The sequence below is a fragment of the Rousettus aegyptiacus genome, unplaced genomic scaffold (genome assembly GCF_014176215.1).
Source record: "Rousettus aegyptiacus isolate mRouAeg1 unplaced genomic scaffold, mRouAeg1.p scaffold_m13_p_1, whole genome shotgun sequence".
Taxonomy (NCBI): Eukaryota; Metazoa; Chordata; class Mammalia; order Chiroptera; family Pteropodidae; genus Rousettus; species Rousettus aegyptiacus.
Window position 1 is genome coordinate 88,050,204 of NW_023416284.1, and position 20,902 is coordinate 88,071,105.

A 20,902-nucleotide genomic window follows, 5' to 3' on the forward strand; every position below is an offset into this window, starting at 1 on the left:
CACAAAAAGGGCCTCTGTCAAAAAAGAACATTTATTTATGTTACAAGATCCTCTGCTGCCTCATTTGCCTTTTCTCTTCTACATGCTTTCTCCCTTCCTTCTCAACCCTTCCCTAGGGGTATGGATCCTAGAAGATGCATTTCCTTTCCTGCCACAGGGGAAGCATTATGAAACAAGCCAAGCCGCTGATCCAGGATAACCCAGCATTTTTGAGGACTGCCCAGGCACAGCCCTTCATCTTTGTAGCTTCCCCAGTGACCCACAAGGTCCTCCTTCTCCCCAAAGCATATGTCACAGATAGGGCAACGGTAGATCTTCTGCTTCCAGTGAGTCTGCTGGTACCTGACCAACTCAGAGAATGAGCTAAAGGACTTGCCACAGCAGAAACAGCAGTTTAACTGCTGTGTGAGGTGGGTCTTCTGGTGCCTGGAGAGATACGTCTTCTTACTAAAAGTCAAGGGACAATAAGGGCAAGGAAAGACTTTGATTCCTGAAGGCTTTGGTAGGTGAGACTTGGACCTGGTATCCAGGCAGTGGGCTCTAGGGTTGGCTCCCTGGGTCCTGGACACAGGCCCCGGGGTTGTAATAATTGGTGCCCAAGTTCTCACAGTGATTGCTTGGTTCTTGCCTGTGGGTACGTGGTTCCCATCTACAGATGTTTGCATGTGAGCTACAAGACCCTTGGCTCTAAACATGGGTTCTTGGGCTCCAGCCACTGGTGCATAGTTCTCAGTTGTAAGTCCTTGGCTCCTGACAATGAGTTCCTGGAATCCAGCTGTGGTGCCTGGACTCCTCACAATATGCTTCCGGTTTCCAGCTACTGTCCCCTGGTTTTGGTGTGTCTTCTGGTGGCGTTTGAGCTCAGACTGGTCCCGGAAGCCCTTCCCACAGAAGGGGCATGAATGGGGCCGGTAACCCAGATGGACACGGCGGTGACGACTCAGTCCAGAAGCATCACAGTACGTCTTGTCACAAAGTGAGCAACAGAAGGGCCTCTCCCCAAGATGCATGCGTCTGTGGTGGCTGAGGGCCTTGGGGTTCTGAAATGACTTCCCACACTGGCTGCAGTTGTTAGTCTGTTTCGGATTGTGAACAAACTGGTGGCTATGGAGGCTGGAACGCTTGCTGAAACACCTTCCACAAGTGTGGCAGGAAAAGGGTGGCCCAGCCCAGGATGCTGGAAACACTGGGGCCATGGACCCAGCTGGAGCAGAGGCTAGGCTTGACCTTCCGTAAGGAAGGGAGACCTTGTCATCATTAGTCCCCTCATCTCTCAAACTCTGACTGTGTTCTTGCAGTTCCTCCTTCTTGCCTCCTACAATGAATGAGGAAGAATAACACAAGATTCACCATGAGAACCTCAACACTCCATTCAGTCCAAGTGACTTCCCTCTTCCTGACCTCACTCTCCCAGTTGACACATTCATGTTCACTCTTAGACCTCATGGACTAGAGTTAAGTTAAAACTTTTGGGTTTTTCAAATTAAAAGCAAATAAAAATTGAATTGGAATCTTCCAACAGTATCAGAGATTAAATTTTTAGCCTATAACCACAATTTCTGAAGTCCTTTTTCTCTCATTCTTCCATAGATCCTCCACAGATACTCACAGGTGACCTCATAATATATCATGCAAATTGGGACACTTGACTGACAGGAGGTGCTATTAATAATCAAGCTTGGATGAAAAGTTAATGAGAAGTAAACCAGGACTAGACTGTCTTGGCAAACCAGGAAATGTGGTCAGCCTGGGCTTCAGTTTCTCTCAAATCCTTATTCTACTCTCAGGAACAAGTCTCCCCAACTCCCATTCAGCATCAAGTTCATCTTCCTTCTTTTCCTTTTCTCCTGGAAAGGACTTTTTCATCAAAGGAGTATCACTGACATAAGCAACCTATACATAGTCTCTCAATCCCTAGAAAATGGAGATATTCACTTGTCCTGAATGACTTCTATATTCATCTTCTTGAAGCCAAGGGATTCCAACAGATGATCTCAAGGTCTCATCCAGCTCAGAGTCTGATCAGTCTGGAAGGATACAGGCTAAGAGATAATATATAGAACCCTGATCCTCTTAGGCAGCTTTCCATCCTTCCTCTCTCCTTTGCAATCTTACCTGAAGGGAGGCCTTCTCTGTTTGGGGGACAAAGATCTGCTCTCCACTGTTTCTCATCTTGTTCAAGCTTGGTAATCAGATCTGGATTAGATAGAAAGATTCAAGCTGGAGAGTGGGAAGGGGAGAAGGTATTGGGGTTCCAGGCTTGGCCCCTTCATACCAAAAGGGGACAACAGGCTACTTTCTTTTGTAGCCTCAGTTTAAGAACCATAATCTGGGACACGGATCAAAGGAGGAGACACTCAAAAGACCAGCTCCTAATTGGAGCCTGGTACATAACAGGAGTGACTCAGTAAATACTGAATGGATAAATAGGTAAATTTGCATATTTTCTCATCATGTTATCTTGATATCTTCGCCTTCATATAGGCTTTCATTTCTTTTCCTTTACCCTGAGCTTAGTGATCCAGATCTTTCAAACCTGAGAACCAAGGGTCAATGAAGCTCCTTGTGAGCTGATTTACCTATCCAGGGAAACCAGGTATCCAAGGGTCCTGGGATAGGGGGCTTGCTAAGGGAACCCCAGTCTCTTACCTACAGACACCAGGGTTTTGAAGGTCTCTGACATAACATCCTGGTAGAGGACCTTCTGACTGGCATCTAGACATTCCCACTCTTCCTGGGTGAAATTCACTGCCACATCCTCAAAGGTGACTGGCTTCTGGAAGAGTAGGAGAAGCTCAGGGAGTCTGTACACATACAGAGACAGACATCTAGACTCAAGGTTCAGAAAACTGAGAGAAAAATAAAACCATGGAAGTAGGAGAACTATAAAACAGACAATGTCAACAATGATGATGTATAGAAAGGAAAGGAAGGATAAAGTGGAGGGAAGAACAATATAGGAGACAAGGGAAGGGTATATATTGAATATAAATAGGAAGGGAAGCAAAAGGAAAAAGGTTGCTGCTATGAGAGATTTTAGAAGTATTCTATGAAGGATGCTAGGGTGGTGTAGGAGACAGGAAGGCCTTATAGCCCTTTGCTGAGTGTTACTCAGCTTGAAACAGTCTGAGATTCCATTTGACCTGTAGACAGGGGAATGGATGAAAGAGCTTCTGGAGTCTAGGACCTGGTCCCTCCCTCTCTCTAGCTTGGTCTCCTCACCTTCGCCCATGCTTTCCACCAGCCCTCTCTCTTCAGAGCTTCCTGAAGGGCCTCCTTGTCCATGTGAGGGAGCAGCTTCTGTACGGGTTCAGTTGGCTTCAGCTGGTCAAACACCTTCTCTTCCATGGCGTCTCTTTCTAGTTTTATCCACTCCTGGCTTTGCCCCCAGGGCTGGCTGGACACCTTCCTGGGGCTATCTACCTCCCAGTAACTAAGCAGATGGAGAGGCTTTGCAAAGGCCCCAGGGTTTACGCAGCTTCTTGTTACAAATGCATCTGCTCCAAAGGGCTGTCTTCCTTTTTTTTGTTCTATGGTCCAAATTCTCTTCTTTCTCAACTGAGAACAATTTTGGTTCCCTCAAAGCCTAGGCCACAGAGTTCAGGGATCTGGTCATCCCTGGCTCAGCTGCCATTGTCCAGTAATGCCAAGTTGGGACTATGAAGGCATCTGCCTTCTGTTTCACCCTGCTTCTAAACACTGGCTGGTGCCCAAGTTTAGGAACCTGAGGTCAGAGAGAAACAAAACACATCAGCAAGAGGGGGAGAGAAGAACAACAGCTTCCTTATTTGGTTAAGGAACTCCAAAAATTATTGAATTCCTGCTCCGTGCCATGGAATCCTCTCATCACTGTCCTCTAAGGTAATAATTCCTAGCCTAGCCTCATTTTAACTGATCTAAAGTGCAGAAATGCTAAGTTACTCAAGGATACACCTAGTTCATGGCAGAATCAGTGTCCAAAGCCTACACTCTGTACCACTGAGGACATGATTTCCACTGTCCCACAGCATTCTCTAGAGCAGCGGTACAGAATTCTGAAAAGAAAGCATATGCCTATGATAACCAGCCCTGGACCTGTTCCAAACCACCTTGCACAATTCTCTTCATTCTGATCTGATTTCATTGGAAAATGGGATTAAAGAAGACACTCTCTAAGATCCCATCTGGGAGCCAAAAAAAAAAAAACCACATGATTCTGTGGATTTTAAATATATACTGAACCTTGTTAAAAAATAAAAATAAAAAATAAAACAATAGTGATAACAACCCAACAGTGAACATTTATATTTATTCAGGGCTTACAATGAGCCCAGCACTGAGGTTTCCTGCCCACCTGGAAATTTCCTGCTCTGAAACAAACATGGTTAAACTCCCGCCTCTTCCTGCTGACAGTCACTCACTCTACTTTTCATTCTACATTTCATCTACTCCTGAGATGAAATGAAAAAAATGAAGGCATAAAAATATGTTGGCTTTTTTCTTTCACTTTTTTGGACAGGTGATGAAATAGAAAATATCAGCAAGGAAAAGTATTTGACAACGGAGTTAACTGGATCTCTAAAAAGAAAGTTGACATGAAAGGTGCATTCCTGGGATCTAAAGTTGAGTCCCTCCCTCCCTTCCTTCCTTTCCTTCAAGACTATTCATAATCATTCTGTTTGGTGTTCAGGTCTGGATTATTTTTCTACTCTTCGGTGAAACACATAAAGGTAACATTTCCAAACAGTATCAATAACAGTATCTTCAAGGCCCTGGCTTTCCTGTTCTCCAGCAGGAGAAACCCACTTCTGTCACTAGTCCTCAAAGCAGCATTTGCTGGGGTTGGTAGGAAGAGGCCCCTGGTGCGGATTCTAAACTAGCTCTGGTTTGGGAAGGGAGCATGATTGTGGAGACTGAATTTCTGGCAGCTGCTGCTTGACTCCAGCACTTGTATCTCCCACAGTACTTTCTCCATCCAGAAGTTCCAGAGCTCAACCCCTCCCGCTGGCTAGTGTAAAGTTGCTTGGTATAACTCAAGAGACTCTCGGTCTTATCTGATCCCAGACCTGTCTCTGCCCTTTCAGAAGTAAATCCCCCGAGAAAATGTGTCGCCATCTTCCTGTCCTCTGATTCCACCTAGTCTCTCCCTAACCTGAAACCCATCAATACTTTCCCACAATTCCAAGAATGACTATAGGATTCGCCCCCGCCGCCCCACCCCAGTGCTACACCACTTGAGTTTACTTCCCTTCAGCCAAGCATAATGGCCCTCGGACACTCGCCCCTCTCACGTGGCCTCCGGGTCTCTGCTCAGTCTTTCAAGGGCCCTTTCCAGCCACTGCCCAGCTCTGCCTCTAGTGGGTGCTGACACGGCCCACCATGCTCACCTCGTGTCACTGCGCGCCCAGCTTCCGCACTCCAACCTGGAGGCTTCCCTCCGGCAGAAAGCGAGACAATTTTGCTCCCATTTGCGTAGCACGGCAGGCGCTTATGAACACCCACTGGGTGAGGCTTTTGTGCTCAAAATGACTCCACTGACTGGGTTGTTATTGCCCGAGGTTTCTGCCCCCTGAATTTCCTTCCTGGGATCCCAAATTTCTCAACACGTGCCAGAAGCCCCTCCTCGGCGATGAGTCCCCAACGTCGCCGGAGCGGTCTGCGCATTGGGCCACACGCTTGACTAATTCATGTTGCCCTGACGGGCCCCAGAGGTTGGAAACTCATCCAAGATTGGAGGCTCAATGTTCTCCCCACCTGCCAAGATCAGGGGCGGGGGAATACGGGACAAACACCCTCTATTAGCCTGGACCATCGTGAGCTCAACTCCCCTCGGCCCCACTCACCCGCCGCAGACTTCAGAGCGTAGGGATCCCTGGGAACCTGCGGCAACCTGCTCGCACTCTTTCCCCGACGACAGGTAAGAGGCGTCCGCGACCCCGCTGCGGTCTCGCTCCCTCTTAGTCAACCCACCCGCGTCCGCTGCCAGGTTACTAAGCTGAGGCTGAGGGTCTCGGCAACATAGAGTGTTCACAGCCAGAAAGGAAGAGACCACTCCCTTCCCCGCCCCACCAGCCCACCCCTTTTACCAGTTGTAACCGCTGGTGCCACCTAGCGTTAGGCTTTTTCTTTATTCCCAGTTTTAATTTACTCTTGGAAAAGGGATTCGATTTTAAATTAAAATCTCTGGTTAAAGCAACCACCAACCACTATCACCACCCAAAGGACAAAAATGAGACCTTCACAGGCCCCCAGAAAGACACACGGAGAGATACATCACCTTGGAAAAGCAACGACAACGGGGAGAATACACAACTGTGATTTATATAACAGATGGCAGACAACGGTAGGGGATCAGAAAGAATCATGCCCAGGTAAAGTTCTATTTACCTTGTCCACTTACTCGAACCCAATTCAACTTTTCTTAGAGACTTTTGTTTTTGTTTCGTTTTGTTTTGTTTTGATATCAGCCCAACGGAAATATTTCACAATCGGCATGGGGTTTTACAATTTACAAAATACTTTTGTAAATGGAGCCGCCATTAAATCTTCAATAACACCATTGTTATTTCGTCTTTACAGGTGATGAAACAGGCCCTGCGATGTTGAGCCTTGCCAAAGCCCATGTCCTGCTGCACCCGGATCTGAACCAGACCTTTTGCTTTAAGTTACCACACTGGATGGCTGCAGATGCAGGTTTTAAACCTCTCAGTGTTCCCAAAGTACCTGACACAGTACTCCTCTGCCTTAGGGATAGATAATTCGTATTAGTGGACTAAAGAGTCTCCAGATGGCAAGCTGATGGAGAAGGTGACAGGAAAAGCATGAGGTTGAAGCAGTCACGTACATTACCACCATCTTCAGACCAACATGTAGACAGGCTGAAGGAGGGAATAGAAAATATACTTCCCATTAACCATGAAGAAACTAAACTAGTCCTTCAAAAATCATAGGATCTGACCGCGCATGGCATAAACCTGCTTCACCTGCTTGCCCTTATCCCAGCCCTGGTTCCAAATCACTTTTACAAAACAAGGCAGCTGGCCCCTGGACCGTGGTTTGCCAATTTGATTTGATCCTCAAGTCTTGAAGGTCAGCAAAGAGATATAGGATGAATAGAGCATTTATTCATTCATTCAGTGAGCATTAGACTCTAGGTTTGGAGAGAGGGACTGGGACAGACCCAGTTTTATTTATCTCTGCATGTTTCGACGATACTCAGCACAACGCTTGCTTTGCAGTAGACCCTTAGCTGAGTTACAGGAGTTTATAATCAAAACAGAAGAACAGCACTATATGAAGTAATATGCAGTGCAATGTCCTAAAATAGAGAAGCAACCAGGTAAGGGAAACTGATTCAACTCTAATGACAGAGACTGAGTTAGGGATGGTTGCAAGGGGGCTACACTCAGGTGCAACAAGGTATGAGACAGATATTGAGGTTTGAGTGTGAAGAGAATGAGCTAGAGGAAGAAAGTTGAAGGAGAGTTGGATATTGTGGGAACTTCTATATATGGAGTCTGGATTTGATAGAACTAAAGGCTAAGAGGAAAAGAGAGAAGCCCTCCTGGTTCTGATCTATATGGTTCCAAATACTGACACAAACCCTTGAGCTAACCACCAGACTAGTGACAAAAAACCCTGGTCTGAAGTTTACCACCATTTGGGCAGATGTCTTGGAATCAATTTCCTGGTTCTTGGTCTGCAACCATTGCCCCAATCCTTTCTCATTAATAGGCAATAAATGGAAGACCTCCACCTCATCGTCACTATATAGCAAGCTGTGGCAAGTTCTCTACCACTAGAGCTCCATAAACCTTTTGAGAGGACATAACCACGTTGACCTGTCAGCAGGACCCAGGCAATCAGAGGCTCTTCACCCCTTCCCCTGTTCATGAATGTATGTTCTGCCCACTATTCCCACACTAGGAGCTGTTTTAAGGACATAGCCTTGAGAAAGTAAGATATTGTTGAGACCACATGGACTGGATATGTTACTGAACCCAGCTGAGACCTCTATGTAAACTGTTAAGATTCTTACAGGTGGTTTTGGAGATCCACTTGTCTTGCAGCCACCCAAGACAAGCCTTGTATGTAAGTTCCCTTGCTTATTAAACTCTCCTCCTACCAATCTGGAGTGGCTTGCCTCTCAATCTCAGTGTATTATGCAAAACCCAAAATGGATGCTGTCACTACTTGAATGCTGTCATTACTTGGTGGGCAGAACTCGAGGCCATTTTCATAGCTCTCATCAATATTCCCCTTGATCAACCTTTCTATAATTTTACTGACTCTTGGGTTATTGCCAATAACTTAGCTATTTGATCTGACAGTTGAAAAACTAGACCTATTAGGCATCTCTTTGGAACTTCAATCTGTGGAAATAAACCATAATTGCTAATCTAACCATCTGGGTCACTCAGGTGAATACCCACAGGAAGAGCTAGTTCTCTGATGAGACTGACTGGAATCAAGCTGCTGATGGAGCCTATGTTGCGCAGATTTGCCCCCACTGCTGTCTGGATCCATCATACTAGACATGGCAAGAACTTCACGATTGCAGACTATGCACAAAATAAAGGATTCAGTAAGATTTAGACTTGTGACTACTACCCAAAATTAACCTGTCTTACAGTGAGGGAGGCTACATAGCAAGGGGCACTGTTCGCACCTACACCTGGTAGATGAACTTCACTGGATCTCTGATCCCTTCTCAGGGATATCAGTCAGTGGTGCCTCACCACTGTTGACACTTTTTTTTAGGATACACTGTTGTTATTCTAATCCAACCAGCCTACTCTGGCTACACCATTGTGGCTCTTGAAACTAATCTGTCATATTTTCGGCTTTCCAGACTATTTTTAGTCTGACAATGGTGTGCCTCTTGATAATGGGTGTCAATGGTAGGGTATCAATGGACCTTTCATGGAAGGGCATTAAAAAACAAATTAAGTAAATGAATATATTTTAGTACCTCAACTGAAATATAAGGACAAAAAAAGGTCAACTATGATTGTGCATGGACAGGATATAGGAAGGTATGTATACTGGTATATCATCAGCTGTTTTTGTATTTTGGGTCTGGCTGTCTCAGACACAGCTATTTCCAGCAGTTGACAAATGTCCTTTTCTCTTTCAACAAATAGTTACTATGATATGTGCCAGACTCTACAGAATAGGCCTATGGGTATAAAACCACAATGGAATAGAAATCTAACAATCCCCAGGATGAAGCTTGTAATAATGAACGTACCACAACTTATAAATCTTGGAGAAACTCTTGCACACGTGCACCAGAAACACATTAAAGGAATGTTTACAGAAGTAGAAGAAAACAAAAGCCAGAAAGAACCCAAATGACATCAACGGAACAGGTAATTAAGTTGTCGCATATTCATGTTATGAAAATGAACTACACTAGAAATATACATTTGTATTGTTGGTGTATCACTATGTAGATAATGTTAATGCGAAGAGACTCAGTTAGATTAATGAGAGAGCAAATGTAGAGAAGGGGCCTAAAGACTCAGTTCTGGAGCACTCCAACATTTAGAGACTGGGAAGATGAGGGGGAAAAAAACTACAGTTCCACACATCGACATAAATGAATTCAAAAATATTAATGAGCAAAGTAAATCAGATAAAATATATTTCCATTTGTATTAAGGCCATAAACAGGCAATGATGAACAATTATGTCACAGTTGACTCTTGAACAACACAAGTTTGAACTGTGTGGATCGACTTACACATGGATTTTTTTCAATAAATACATAAAGTTCTATAAATGTATTTTATGATTTTCTTAATAACATCTTTTCTCTATTGTAAGAATACAGTATATAAGACATACGACATACAAAATATGTTAATCAATTGTTTATGTTATTGGTAAGGCTTCCTCCGATCAACAGTAGGCTCTTAGTAGTTAAGTTTTTGGAGAGTCAAAAGTTATACATGAATTTTATACACCTTGTAAGTCAGTGCCCCCAACCCCATACTATTCAAGGATCAACTGTACATGCGTAGATAATAAAAACTATAAAGAGATGACAATTATTACAAAATTCAGGATAGTGATTGCCTCCAGGGACAAGGGAGAAGGATGTGAGGAGACCACACAAGGGCTCCTGGCGTGTGGTAATGTCCCATTGCTCAGCCTGAGTAGCAGATACCTGGCCATCTTTTACTGTTCTTCCAAATGTACATATACATTATCACTTGTATATTACATTTCACATTGAAAAGAAAAAAAGAATTTAGGACCAAAAAAAGCATTAAGTGTGACTTACTATTATGGTATCATTCACACATAGTACAAGGAAAAGAAAAGGTGAATAGAGTTTATGGGGTGGAGATGATGGACTCAAGCTGGGCCAAACTGAGTCTCTTTAACCACAGACTTTATTCTGAGCCACATGAGGTGTGAAATTGCTTGAGATCACCAGTTTTTATGCTAGATTTGGAGGAGGAACAGAGTGCAGCTGAACTCCCCAATTTATATATCCGGACGTGAAATCTTCATGGTAAACCATTACTAACAGTAATGCATTAGATTACTTTTCAGTCCCATTCAACTCAAAGGGCTGATCACCCTAGTGATTTAGATTTCTAAGTCTTCTGCCTCTTGCATTCTGATGATCCATATCTTTGAAAGGTATAAAATCTAAAGCTGGGACATGGTGATGGAAGACCAAAGAACAGGCAGGACAAGAGTCTCCATGAGGCAAATCAGGTGGGTAAGAATGAGATTCTGGTAAATGTCCTGGTCAAATTCTAGAATGAACAAAGAGAAGGCCAGTTCCTGAACCCAATTTAAGTAACTTCAGCCATCTCATTTCCACACAGAAGTCATCTACAGTATTTCTGAATTTCTTCAAGGAATTAGGGAACCTCTCGAATATACAGGAAACTAAACTGATTCTAATGTAAGATGAGCAGTAATCATACCTCCATATACTGTCAAAGACAGAAAACTGATTGTGGGACTGAACTCTAGAAAATAAAGTATGTTTATCTGGTGCCATGCTCTAAAATATGGAGTCACTTGCCACATGTGGCAATTTAAAATTAATTCAAATTAAATAAAATTAAAAATTCAGTTCCTCAGTCGCATTGGTCACATATCAAAAGCTCAATAGCCACATGTGGGAAGTGGCCACTATACTGAAAAGCAAAAATACAGTACAGTTATATCATTCGAGGAGGTTCTATTGAATAGTGTTGATCCAGCAATATCCTGGGTAAAGGGTGTCCTGTTAGTAAGAAGGGTAGGCATCAGGAATATCACAAATTAAGTATAAATATTCTGTAGGGCATCCAGTTTTCATTTCTCGGATTCTCTACTCACCAACTCTGAACCTCTCCTTTCCCAACTTTCTGGTATTTGAAAAGAAAATGAACTGAATGGAAAACAATAAATTTCATTCTGCTTGGGGATTAAAAGTCTCACTAAATTCATAAATTTGATTTCTGATTTATCAGTGAGTGTTGAACAACATCTGTTTCAGAGAGGGTGAGTGAATCTACCTCTGAGTAGATTCAAACATTGGAAACATCTTAAGTGGGTGATAGAAAGTGACAAAATGTGGAGTTGGAACAAACATGAGTCTTCTAAACTCCCTTCTCTGACCTTATTCCTCCATACTCTGCTCACGTAGGCCAAGTTAGGTGACTCTCTTCTGTACAACTCCTCTGCCATAATCATTACCACATTTTGTTACCTGTTTAGAGAATGATCTATGCCATTAGTTATAACCTAATCAAGAACAGGGACTTCTCTTTATTCACTCCCAGTAACTAACAATGCCTGGCACATAGGAGGTTCTCAGAATTAAGCTTCTCATACAAATAAATTGCACAGTGCAAGTTAAACTTTCAGGGCATGGTTAACAGCTCCCTGATAAAAGTATGGGAAATGAAAGACCACATACTTACCTATAGCAATCTCATCAAGACAGCCTTCCAGAGTTGGGAGCAGAGGGATGGGAGAGACAAATGAGAACAATTCCTTACTCACTATCACTGCCCAATCCAGGTCTTCTGAAGTGGGAAAACTAACATTTATGTAACATCTAATATGTCTGATATATGCTAACACTTCACAGAAATCATAATCCTCCTATAAATGCTATGTAATGCTTTAATCTCACTTTACAAATGAGGAAACTGATCAAAGAAATAAGCAACTTAAACACAAGGCAACTAAAAATAGCTAAGCTAGTTTTCAAGTCCAGAACTATCTAATATTTATGATTCTGATACAAATGGGACTGTTCACTGAACTCTGGGGAGAGATGAAAACTAGCATTAAAAAAAATTAAAACGGTTTGTTTAAGAGACATGATTTTATCATAAAAGCATTGAAATTTTACTAATCTTTTATTTTTCCTATTTGACTCCTCAAAAAGCGTGGCATAGTTAAGAATTTTCTTTGATATGGCTTTATAATTGTATTCTCTTTTCTATTTTGAGACTTTTCCATAAGAATATTCACTTTAACCTGACTTCTACTGTGTGGCTGGAAAAGTGGATATACAATAACGCTTTCAAACTCTTTTTATCTCTTTGTTAACTCTCTCATGCTTCTCCTGTGTAGGTGACTGGCTCTGGCTTTTTCTCAAGTCTTTCCTTGAGTCTTTGCTCTACAAGTTCTCTCTCCCTCTAATCATGCATTCCTGATGATCTTTAATTTGTTATCTGTTCTCTCTCATTTACCTGTTTTCTTCTCTGTGCCTTCTGGACACTGTGCTCTTATGACACAAATTTGGGGACTGTTGTTTCACTATGGGACCATAGTAATTGTTTAAACATTTTCTTCTTAAATTCTTTGACCTGTCCTGCTCAATATATGTGCCTAAGTGTTTCATTTCTTTCAGGTACCAAATAGTATCATTTTTGTCTCTCTGTGCTTTGGGTTGTTTTTCCCTCCAACTTCTTCTTGATTTCATTGCCTGTGTTTTGTTCTTTTATCATTTCCACTAATCTTTTATTATAGTAAGACTCTGCTTTGGCAAGAGAAAGATCTTGCTCCCTACAAAGTGTTTTATATTCTTCCTGATATTTTTGAGTTATCAGTTGTCTTGCTGTTTTTGCATACACACCACCTAGATTCTGTCAGTGAGGCACAGAGTTTTATAAGGTGACCATCTTTTTATTTTGAACATTTAAACAGGAGCATACCTGACTACTGACACCAAGAAAAGATGTGTGGTCTTTTATTTACTTTGGTGTCAGAACTATGATTTTACTCTCATCATTCCTAGATGAGCCAGTGAGTTCTGAAACGTGATGTACCCACCACCAAAATCAATAACTAGCTTTTTAAAAATAGAGTGTTGGGAGTTTTCAAAATAATACCTTGTTTTGCAAGTACAGATGTAACTAGAAAACATTTGCTGGTGTAGACACACCACTGGGGAGTGTCACTTCGGCAGAAGGATTTTAAACCTAACATTCCTTCTCTTAGTAGTTCCAAACTGTATGATGTGAAGACAATTTATTTACCAATATTTTTTTTTCTCCAGTGGGGACAGCTGACCTGAAGCAATCCTAGGGTCTCTAGATGCTTTAGCCAAGACCAATCCGAAAGATAAATAAGCAAAGGCAAATTAGAATGTAGGAAGTGTCAGAACATATCTCATATACTAACTGAACCAAAAAAACCAATTGTCTTGGCCAAGGCCAAGGATATTTCTGCTTAGAAAGAAAACACCTGCTACTAGGCAAAACTACAGCAGGGCCATTTCCCCCATTGGAAACCACTGCATTCCTATGGTGGAGAACAAGGAATTTTTTTTTTTTTAAATAAGAACATATCCTTTCACATAAATTAAAAGCATACTTCTCTGGTGGACTCAGTGCAAACCATTCTGAATCTTGTATCAGGGATTTGGAGAAGGAAGAGACAGGTTTCTTGGTGAAGTGTTGCTCAAGCACATCTACGTCAGATTGCTCAGTCTCCCAGCCTCTCTGCCTTCCAAGATAATTCTAGACTGCAGTGTTATCTGTTCATTCTCTTTCTGCAGTTTCTTTATCAGGGCCCTCTCTGCTTCTATCAGCACATACAGCATCTCTGCCTTCTAATCTTTTGTTCTCAAATTCTGTTCTTCCTTATACTCCCATTCGTCTTTCAACTTTAAATACATTATGAGGCCATTCTCTGTTGAATACCTTATGATGAGAATTTGTGCTTACTCTGGGTTTATTTATAGTACAGGCTGATGGCAACACAAGTGAAGACTACCAACTTTTTATGTCACCCCTGGTCCAATCTGAGTTTACTATGAGGTCATATTTAAACCACTGAAGATGCCTGGCATTTCATCTCTATGTCTTTTTAAAATACTATTTATGATTAAGAGTTTTGAAGCTTGCCAGTGCTGTTTGAAACCTAATTCCACCGTTTCCTAGGTGTGTGACTCAGGGCAAGCAACATAATCTATATCAGTTTCCTTATCTATAAAATGAGACATAAGACAAAATTCTACCTCTTGGGATAATAAAAAAAAAAAGTGAATTAAAGAGCTTGGCACAATGCATGAGATCTGGTAAGTTATCAGTAAATGCCAGTTGTCTATCCTCCACTGGTCAAGCCCCTCTCTATAAAGTCTTTCTAGTTTACTCTATATAACAATGATTTTGCCTTCTTCTGACACTTAACATTTTTTACTTCTATAACTCATTTGAAAATCAATCATGGTTTACAGATATCAATTATATCTGTATTCATATATCACTTAAATTTTTGATGCTGAATTTAGATTCATAAACTGGAATTATAATTTATATCAACAAATAAAATATGTCTATATTATCAGAAGGGATCGATATCAAATATTGGATCTCACTGACCTCTTAGATACATTCTTATCTGCCTATGTATATCTATTTTGAGATTTTAAAATGACCATCTTACTTTTATTTCTCAGTACATGGCATCTAGCACAGTACTTAACATTAGACTTTTTGACCCCAAGTTCTCATAATTAATGATTTAACTGGTGATTACCTTTATCATAATATCTGAGCATCTTTCTCTTATATTCCCTATAACACTGCACCTATTTTTTATTCAAATATTTACCAGTCTTCCTTGATTGCACAAGGATATTTGTTTCATATGCCTGTCCCCGGTTCTCACATTTTGTCCTATTAGTGTACTTTCATTATAATTATTCATTTGTATTTTTTTAAGATCAGAGAAGTTTTCAACTTTGCAGCCCAAGCCTCAGCTCAAAGACTAACACAGGTGCTTAATAAATTCTAACTGAACAGATTGTGAGCTTTTGTTGGAAAAGGGCCATGCCTTATAACACATATGTTCCTTTACTGCATTAGGACAGTATTCAACTCATGGTAGATCTTCAATGAAAAGGTAAAGTTGGTGAGGGAAAAGGGCTAATTCTGAATTCCATTTTCAAAGAACACACACAAAGAAGTGAGAATAAAAATTGCCTACCATCATAGACTCTGTAACAGACCTCCCCTTTGTAAGACAGACAAAACACCCAGGTAAATCAAATTATGGGGCTTGTCACTGTCTGGCTTGCTCAGAGGTCTAACCCCTTCACTATTATGTGTCTCTCCATTACTGCAGAGAAAGGAAGACCAGAGCCTTTCTCAAGGAGACCACATCTTGTATCTTATAGAGGAGAAAACAGTGACAGTTCCAGAACTTTTATATGTAAGGAGCTTAGTACAGCCATCTGGTTGGGTGGGGATGAAAGGGCCAGGAGGAAACTAGGAAACGTCCAGGAGTGGTCCCTTCATGGCAACGTTCTACTTTATACTGTACTTACAGGTGAATGAAAATAGATTTTCTAAAGATGTTTGTCCTCATGTTTTGTAAAAAATTTGGGAAATGTCAACTGTCCGCCTAATGGATGATGATTTAGAGTTGGTTGGACGGGAGGCGAGGGACGAGGTGAAAGGTCTGCAAATGAAAGCTAAACTCGACCTAAGTCCTAGTGAAATCCTACCCAATACTGCTCCCTTGACCAATGCTAGCATCTAAGATTACTCCTGTATCGCCACCTCCAAGTCCTGAGCCTGTTTCCAATTGTCCCAATTTCATCGCTGCTTTCTTTCGTTCCCAGGGACTAAGCATTCCTTCTCCGCTTTCACCCTCACCACTTCCTTCCCCTTAAGAAGCCGACTCACCCCTTCTAAAGGCCCAGAAGACCTCAAAACACATGAGCCAGACTGGGTTTTGTAGAAAGCCCTCATTCGGCCAGCGAGGCCCAAGGAGCGCTAGAACTGGAACTCCCAATTTGCTCAGCTTTCTAACTACTGCGCAGCCGCAAAAGGGAAATACTGGCTCAAGAACGGCGGGGATTGTAGTTCTCTATTCCGAAGAGATTAATATTTGGAAGGTTAGTACGAATTTCGGAGGTACGCTTCCCCCCCGCCCCGCCCCAGTCCCCGCCCCCGCCCCGCACGGGGCCTCTGTAAGATGGGAGACCAAGAAAATAAACATCGCAGCTCGGAGTCCTGAGAGGAAAAGTAGCGAAAGGCACAGCATTGAGTACCCGTCTTCCAAAGTCTCAGAACCAAGCTAAAGGTGACGCTGCCACCCTTCAGCGAGGTTCTTCCTCTTCTCTTAAGGTTCTCGGGATCTTGTTTGCGATTAATTATGACGTCACAGTCAACAGTGAGCCGGAACGCGTTGACGCTCTAGCCCGCCTCAACGCTCTAGCCGGCCTCGCGCTCGCTGACCCGCTATCCCCACCGAGCTGGCGCTCTAGCCGGCGGAGTTGGCCGTCTCTTCTCACCTGGCCCGGGAAGACTCTAAGGGCCCGTGGTACTCTACTGGGGCTGGGAATTACAGACATTCGGGCTCCTTGGTTGCAGCGGAACGAGACGTGCGTGGGAGGAGGTCCACTAACAACAAGAACGACCCCTGAATGGGGAGGGGGCTACCCTCTCTCTTTTGTTAATAAACTTCTCTTTCCCCTTCTCAGCCCTCAACCACCTGTCTGTCATGGACCTCGCTGGCACCGGCTCCAGCTTTCAGTCGGACCTGGATTTCTGTCCGGATTGCGGCTCCGTCCTGCCTCTGCCAGGGACTCAGGATACAGTCACTTGTACCCGCTGTGGTTTCTCCATCAATGTGAGAGGTAAGGGGCTCCTACACAGCGGCCTGTCTAGACCCAGGATGGAAGGGTTGGAGGCTTGAGGACCTCCAAATTGGTTCTATCGGTGGGGGACTCTAAAGCAGGACCTCAGACACTTAATAATTTTCGTATCTGGACCACACCTGAAGGAATTTGTAAGGCTACCTGGCCTAACTGAGAGGGAGTTGTGGGCGTCAGCTCCCTCCACTTGTTTGTACAACCAGTTCTCACTGCTTGTGCAGACTTCGAAGGAAAGGTTGTGAAGACTTCATTTGTGTTCCACAAACTGGGGACAGCCATGCCTATGTCGATGGAGGGAGGACCTGAATTCCAGGGACCCGTGGTAGGTTAATGACATCGAGTTTGGGCACTCACAGGGAGGGTAGGAAATAAATGAGGGATGATTGCTGAAAACTGGAGAGTTTTGTCCTCACTTTCAAGAGAAAAGAGGGGCCTTTAGAGCATCAGTGTCCGAGGAGTGTTATAGCCTGCTTCGTGTGGGAAGTAGGGGGATATAACTAGGTTTCCCTAACCCACCAGTTGCTTCCCAGGTTGACAGGCGCTGCTCTCGATGTAGTCATGAGGGAATGGCATACCACACCAGACAGATGCGCTCAGCGGATGAAGGGCAGACTGTCTTCTACACCTGTACCAACTGCAAGTGCGTATCCTTCCACTTGCCCTTTCTCAATTTGCTAACAAATCCAGGGATTTACTTCTTGTACTGAATAAACAGTTGTTTCTTTTGGTCCCATCCATTTCTGTAAGTTCAGGTAATAGATTTGTGGTTGTTTATATTTTTAAGAATTACACTTATCTTTTTATTAGCCAGTGAAGTAAACCTTTTAAAATATTTAAAAGAAAATGAAAAATACAGAAGGCAAGTATTGCTTAGTGTTCAGCATGTTATGTTGGAATCTTCCACTGCTCTCAAATTGTACTTTTGGGAGAATTAGTTGTGCATGATTTAAAGAACATGGGCTCTCTGAATGGTATTTATAAACTCCTCTTTGTCTTTGGTGTTCTGCATTTTCACTACACTTTATCAAGATGTGGCTTTCTTTTATTTATCCTGTTAAGGATTTGTTAGACTTTTTGAAACTGAAGATTGATTTTTCTTTTATTCACAACAACTTTAGAAAATTATCAGCCATTATCTATCTCATTGAATATTGCTTTCCCCCCATATTCTCAATGCTCACATTCTGGAACTATAATTATAATTAACTATTTATTAGACCACCTATCCTTAGTTTCTCTCACCCTGCCTCTCACATTTCTATTTCTATCTATGCTGCTTTGGGTAATTTCTCCAGGTCTCTCTTCCAGGTCACTGAGGATTTTTTGTTCTTTTACGTTAAAAAACTTTTTAGAGTTCTACTTTATCACTTTTCTAATCATTTTTAATAATTCCCAATTCCTTAATCATATTTTAAATTGCTCCTTTTATCTTTAAAGTATATATTTAAATATATTAAACATGGTTATTTATATTGTCTGATAATTTCAATACCCAGTTTTTGTGGGTCTGATACTGCTGCATCTGATTTCTGTTCTCATGGTGCCTTTTTGTTTTGTGATTTTTGACTGTAAGTTCAGTTTGTTTGTTTGTTTTTGGACGAGAATTCTTTGAGGCCTTGGGTGAAATCGGCATTTGTGTTTCCTGTTCAGGTATCTTGAGGCACTACCAAGCCAGAATCACTTTAAATAAATTCTTGGCTTCAGGTTTTTTTGACTACATAGGTAATATGAATTTGGGCTGCAAATCGATGTAAGGGCCAGCTTATGGTTAGATCTCAGGGGAGATATTTTTCTTCCTCTACCTAGTGAGATGAATTCCCCTCTACAGAGGTGGATTTTTTTTTTTTCTTATTTACTTTTACACAGAGGGGGAGGTCCCAAATTTATGCAGAGTATCTCCTATCAGATACTGTAGCTTTGTCTCTGGTTCTTCCATGTCAAAACAGCAAGGGGTATCACAGTAGCAGGGGCATCAGTTTTAACTTATCTGTTTAGTTTCCTGGTTTTACATCATTTTACCCTTTACTTTTTTGCCATCTCATCAATGGATTAAAAATATTTATTGTTAGATACATCTTTTGAGAGTATTTTTCCCAGTCTTACCTATTTAACTTTTTTGAAATGAGCAGTTTTCAATTTTTACTAGGTCTAGTCTCCCCACCCCCCTTTATGGCTAGTGCTTTTTGTGTCCAAAAAGTCTTTGCATACTTCGAGGTCATAATTCATTAGATATATTTTTAATCTCAGCATTTTTAGTTGGCTGAAAGTTGGAGAATTGTTTAGGGGAACTAGTCTTTCCAGTGTCAATAAATAAAAATCCTTCCTCAATTATTTGAATATTTCATCTTATACTGCTAGAACCTTTTCCTTTGGTCAAATATAACAAAGAAATCCTTTCTTTTCCCATAGGTTCCAGGAAAAGGAAGACTCTTAATATTTTTTTTCTGGACGACTCAACAATCCCTCCCTCTCCTCTTCCTTTGAAGGTGATGGACATTGGTTCTTAGATCTCTTGTCCATCCACTGGTTGCAGTATTTTGCTCCCATAAGAGAAGCATCTCTTCATCATGTGAGGATTACTATTGTCCCCAGGGTACTCCTATTTTAGTTGAGTTTTCCTATTAAAGTTATATTTTTTTGTAAGACCTAGACATATGTATGTTATTTATACTGTCTTGTTCCAAAAGGAATTTAAATGAGCTTATATTGTTCTTTCAACAAATATATCATTGACAAAGAGTATAAATTAGTACGAGAAAAAAAAAGAGAAAAAAAAAATGGAGCCAGAAATGAGGCTAATATGAAAAAACAACTGTAAATATTTCCTCAATATCTAAATCTATTTGGTTCCTGAGTGTAGGGAGACAAAAAGTGGGAGTTTGGAGAGATTCAACAGAAAATTTACCCAGACCTATTTGATATGTTAAGCTTGAACAACCAAAAATCTGATACTAAGGGATACCAGTATGTACTTACTACAGATGGACATTCTGAAATTGTTTTTTTATTGCTCTTAAGATAAATGTGATATATAATTTATTGTAACATATGTAGAAAAAAGTAAAAATTATAGGGAATTCCACTCCACAGAGTTGTTTTTCTTTTAATGGGCTATACTATATATGCTGAGTTGTACCTTACTTTTTTCACTTTGAACCAAAAACTTAAAAGGGAAATAAATATATAGTCCAGGCACAATAAACATATTCAAATTTTAGTCTGGGAATCAGTATTCCTGCATTCCTTGACTTAAATGGTGATCAATGGGTGATAGTAATAATTATCTTGTAATTGTGTGGCCCTTTATGTATTCAGCTCTCTCAAACATACACTATCTTGTTTGACCTCTCCCACTCCCCAGCAACTTGGAGGGATAGATAGGCAGGTCAGTCTTTTGCATTGTCCATTTGAACCATTCTGGCAGTTAACATCCCTGCCCCACTTCTGAAATGAGAAACAAATCTGTTCATTTCTTTAAGCCTTTCCTAGCCCATAACACTGACAGCATGAAGTCCCAAGTTTCTTAGCAAAGCATACAGGGCTTCCCATATAACCACACCTACCTGTCAAGCCTCATCAGGTACCCCTTTTACATCCCAAAAATACAAAACTACATTTCCTTCAGTGCACACACCTATGACTCTGCAAGCTGCTCTTTTTACCTAAAAAAAAAAAAACAATTCGATCATAGCATAAATTGACCTATAATTTGTGAGCATTTCCTTGCTTAATCTTACTCATTTCCACCCTAGAGTTTTGGCAGTATGCAACTAAATTCAACTTCACAGATGA

General features: G+C 41.6%; 2 protein-coding genes and 1 pseudogene across 6 annotated transcripts; 1 reads left to right on the forward strand and 2 right to left on the reverse strand.

Moving 5' to 3' along the window:
* Positions 1-12: 12 nt before the first annotated feature.
* Positions 13-16,340, reverse strand: ZFP57 (ZFP57 zinc finger protein). The gene is given in 7 exon segments (XM_036237712.1): positions 13-1,315; positions 2,116-2,196; positions 2,650-2,776; positions 3,223-3,473; positions 3,476-3,524; positions 3,527-3,724; positions 16,137-16,340. Coding segments are annotated over 7 exon segments (1,986 nt in total). The 5' UTR covers positions 16,203-16,340; the 3' UTR covers positions 13-101.
* On the reverse strand, positions 11,262-16,139 carry LOC107498076 (annotated as a pseudogene).
* POLR1H (RNA polymerase I subunit H) lies at positions 16,286-19,761 on the forward strand. 5 transcript variants are annotated; one of them, XM_016120678.2, is made up of 5 exons: positions 16,286-16,348; positions 16,937-17,092; positions 17,332-17,432; positions 17,641-17,750; positions 19,520-19,761. In XM_016120678.2, the coding sequence occupies exons 2-5, from the start codon at positions 16,957-16,959 to the stop codon at positions 19,542-19,544; spliced, it is 372 nt and encodes a 123-aa protein (XP_015976164.1). In that variant the 5' UTR covers positions 16,286-16,348; positions 16,937-16,956; the 3' UTR covers positions 19,545-19,761. The 5 variants fall into 5 exon arrangements, with proteins under 5 accessions (XP_015976164.1, XP_015976163.1, XP_015976165.1 ...); XM_016120677.2 differs by lacking the exon at positions 16,286-16,348 and adding an exon at positions 16,400-16,536; XM_016120679.2 differs by lacking the exon at positions 16,286-16,348 and adding an exon at positions 16,628-16,851.
* Positions 19,762-20,902: the final 1,141 nt, after the last annotated feature.

Coding starts and splice junctions, on each gene's coding strand:
- POLR1H (XM_016120678.2), top strand. CDS start 16,957: ATGGACCTCGCTGGCACCGGCTCCAGCTTTCAGTCGGACCTGGATTTC. Junction 17,433..17,640: donor CTGAATTCCAGGGACCCGTG/GTAGGTTAATGA, acceptor GTTGCTTCCCAG/GTTGACAGGCGCTGCTCTCG. Junction 17,751..19,519: donor TACACCTGTACCAACTGCAA/GTGCGTATCCTT, acceptor CTTTTCCCATAG/GTTCCAGGAAAAGGAAGACT.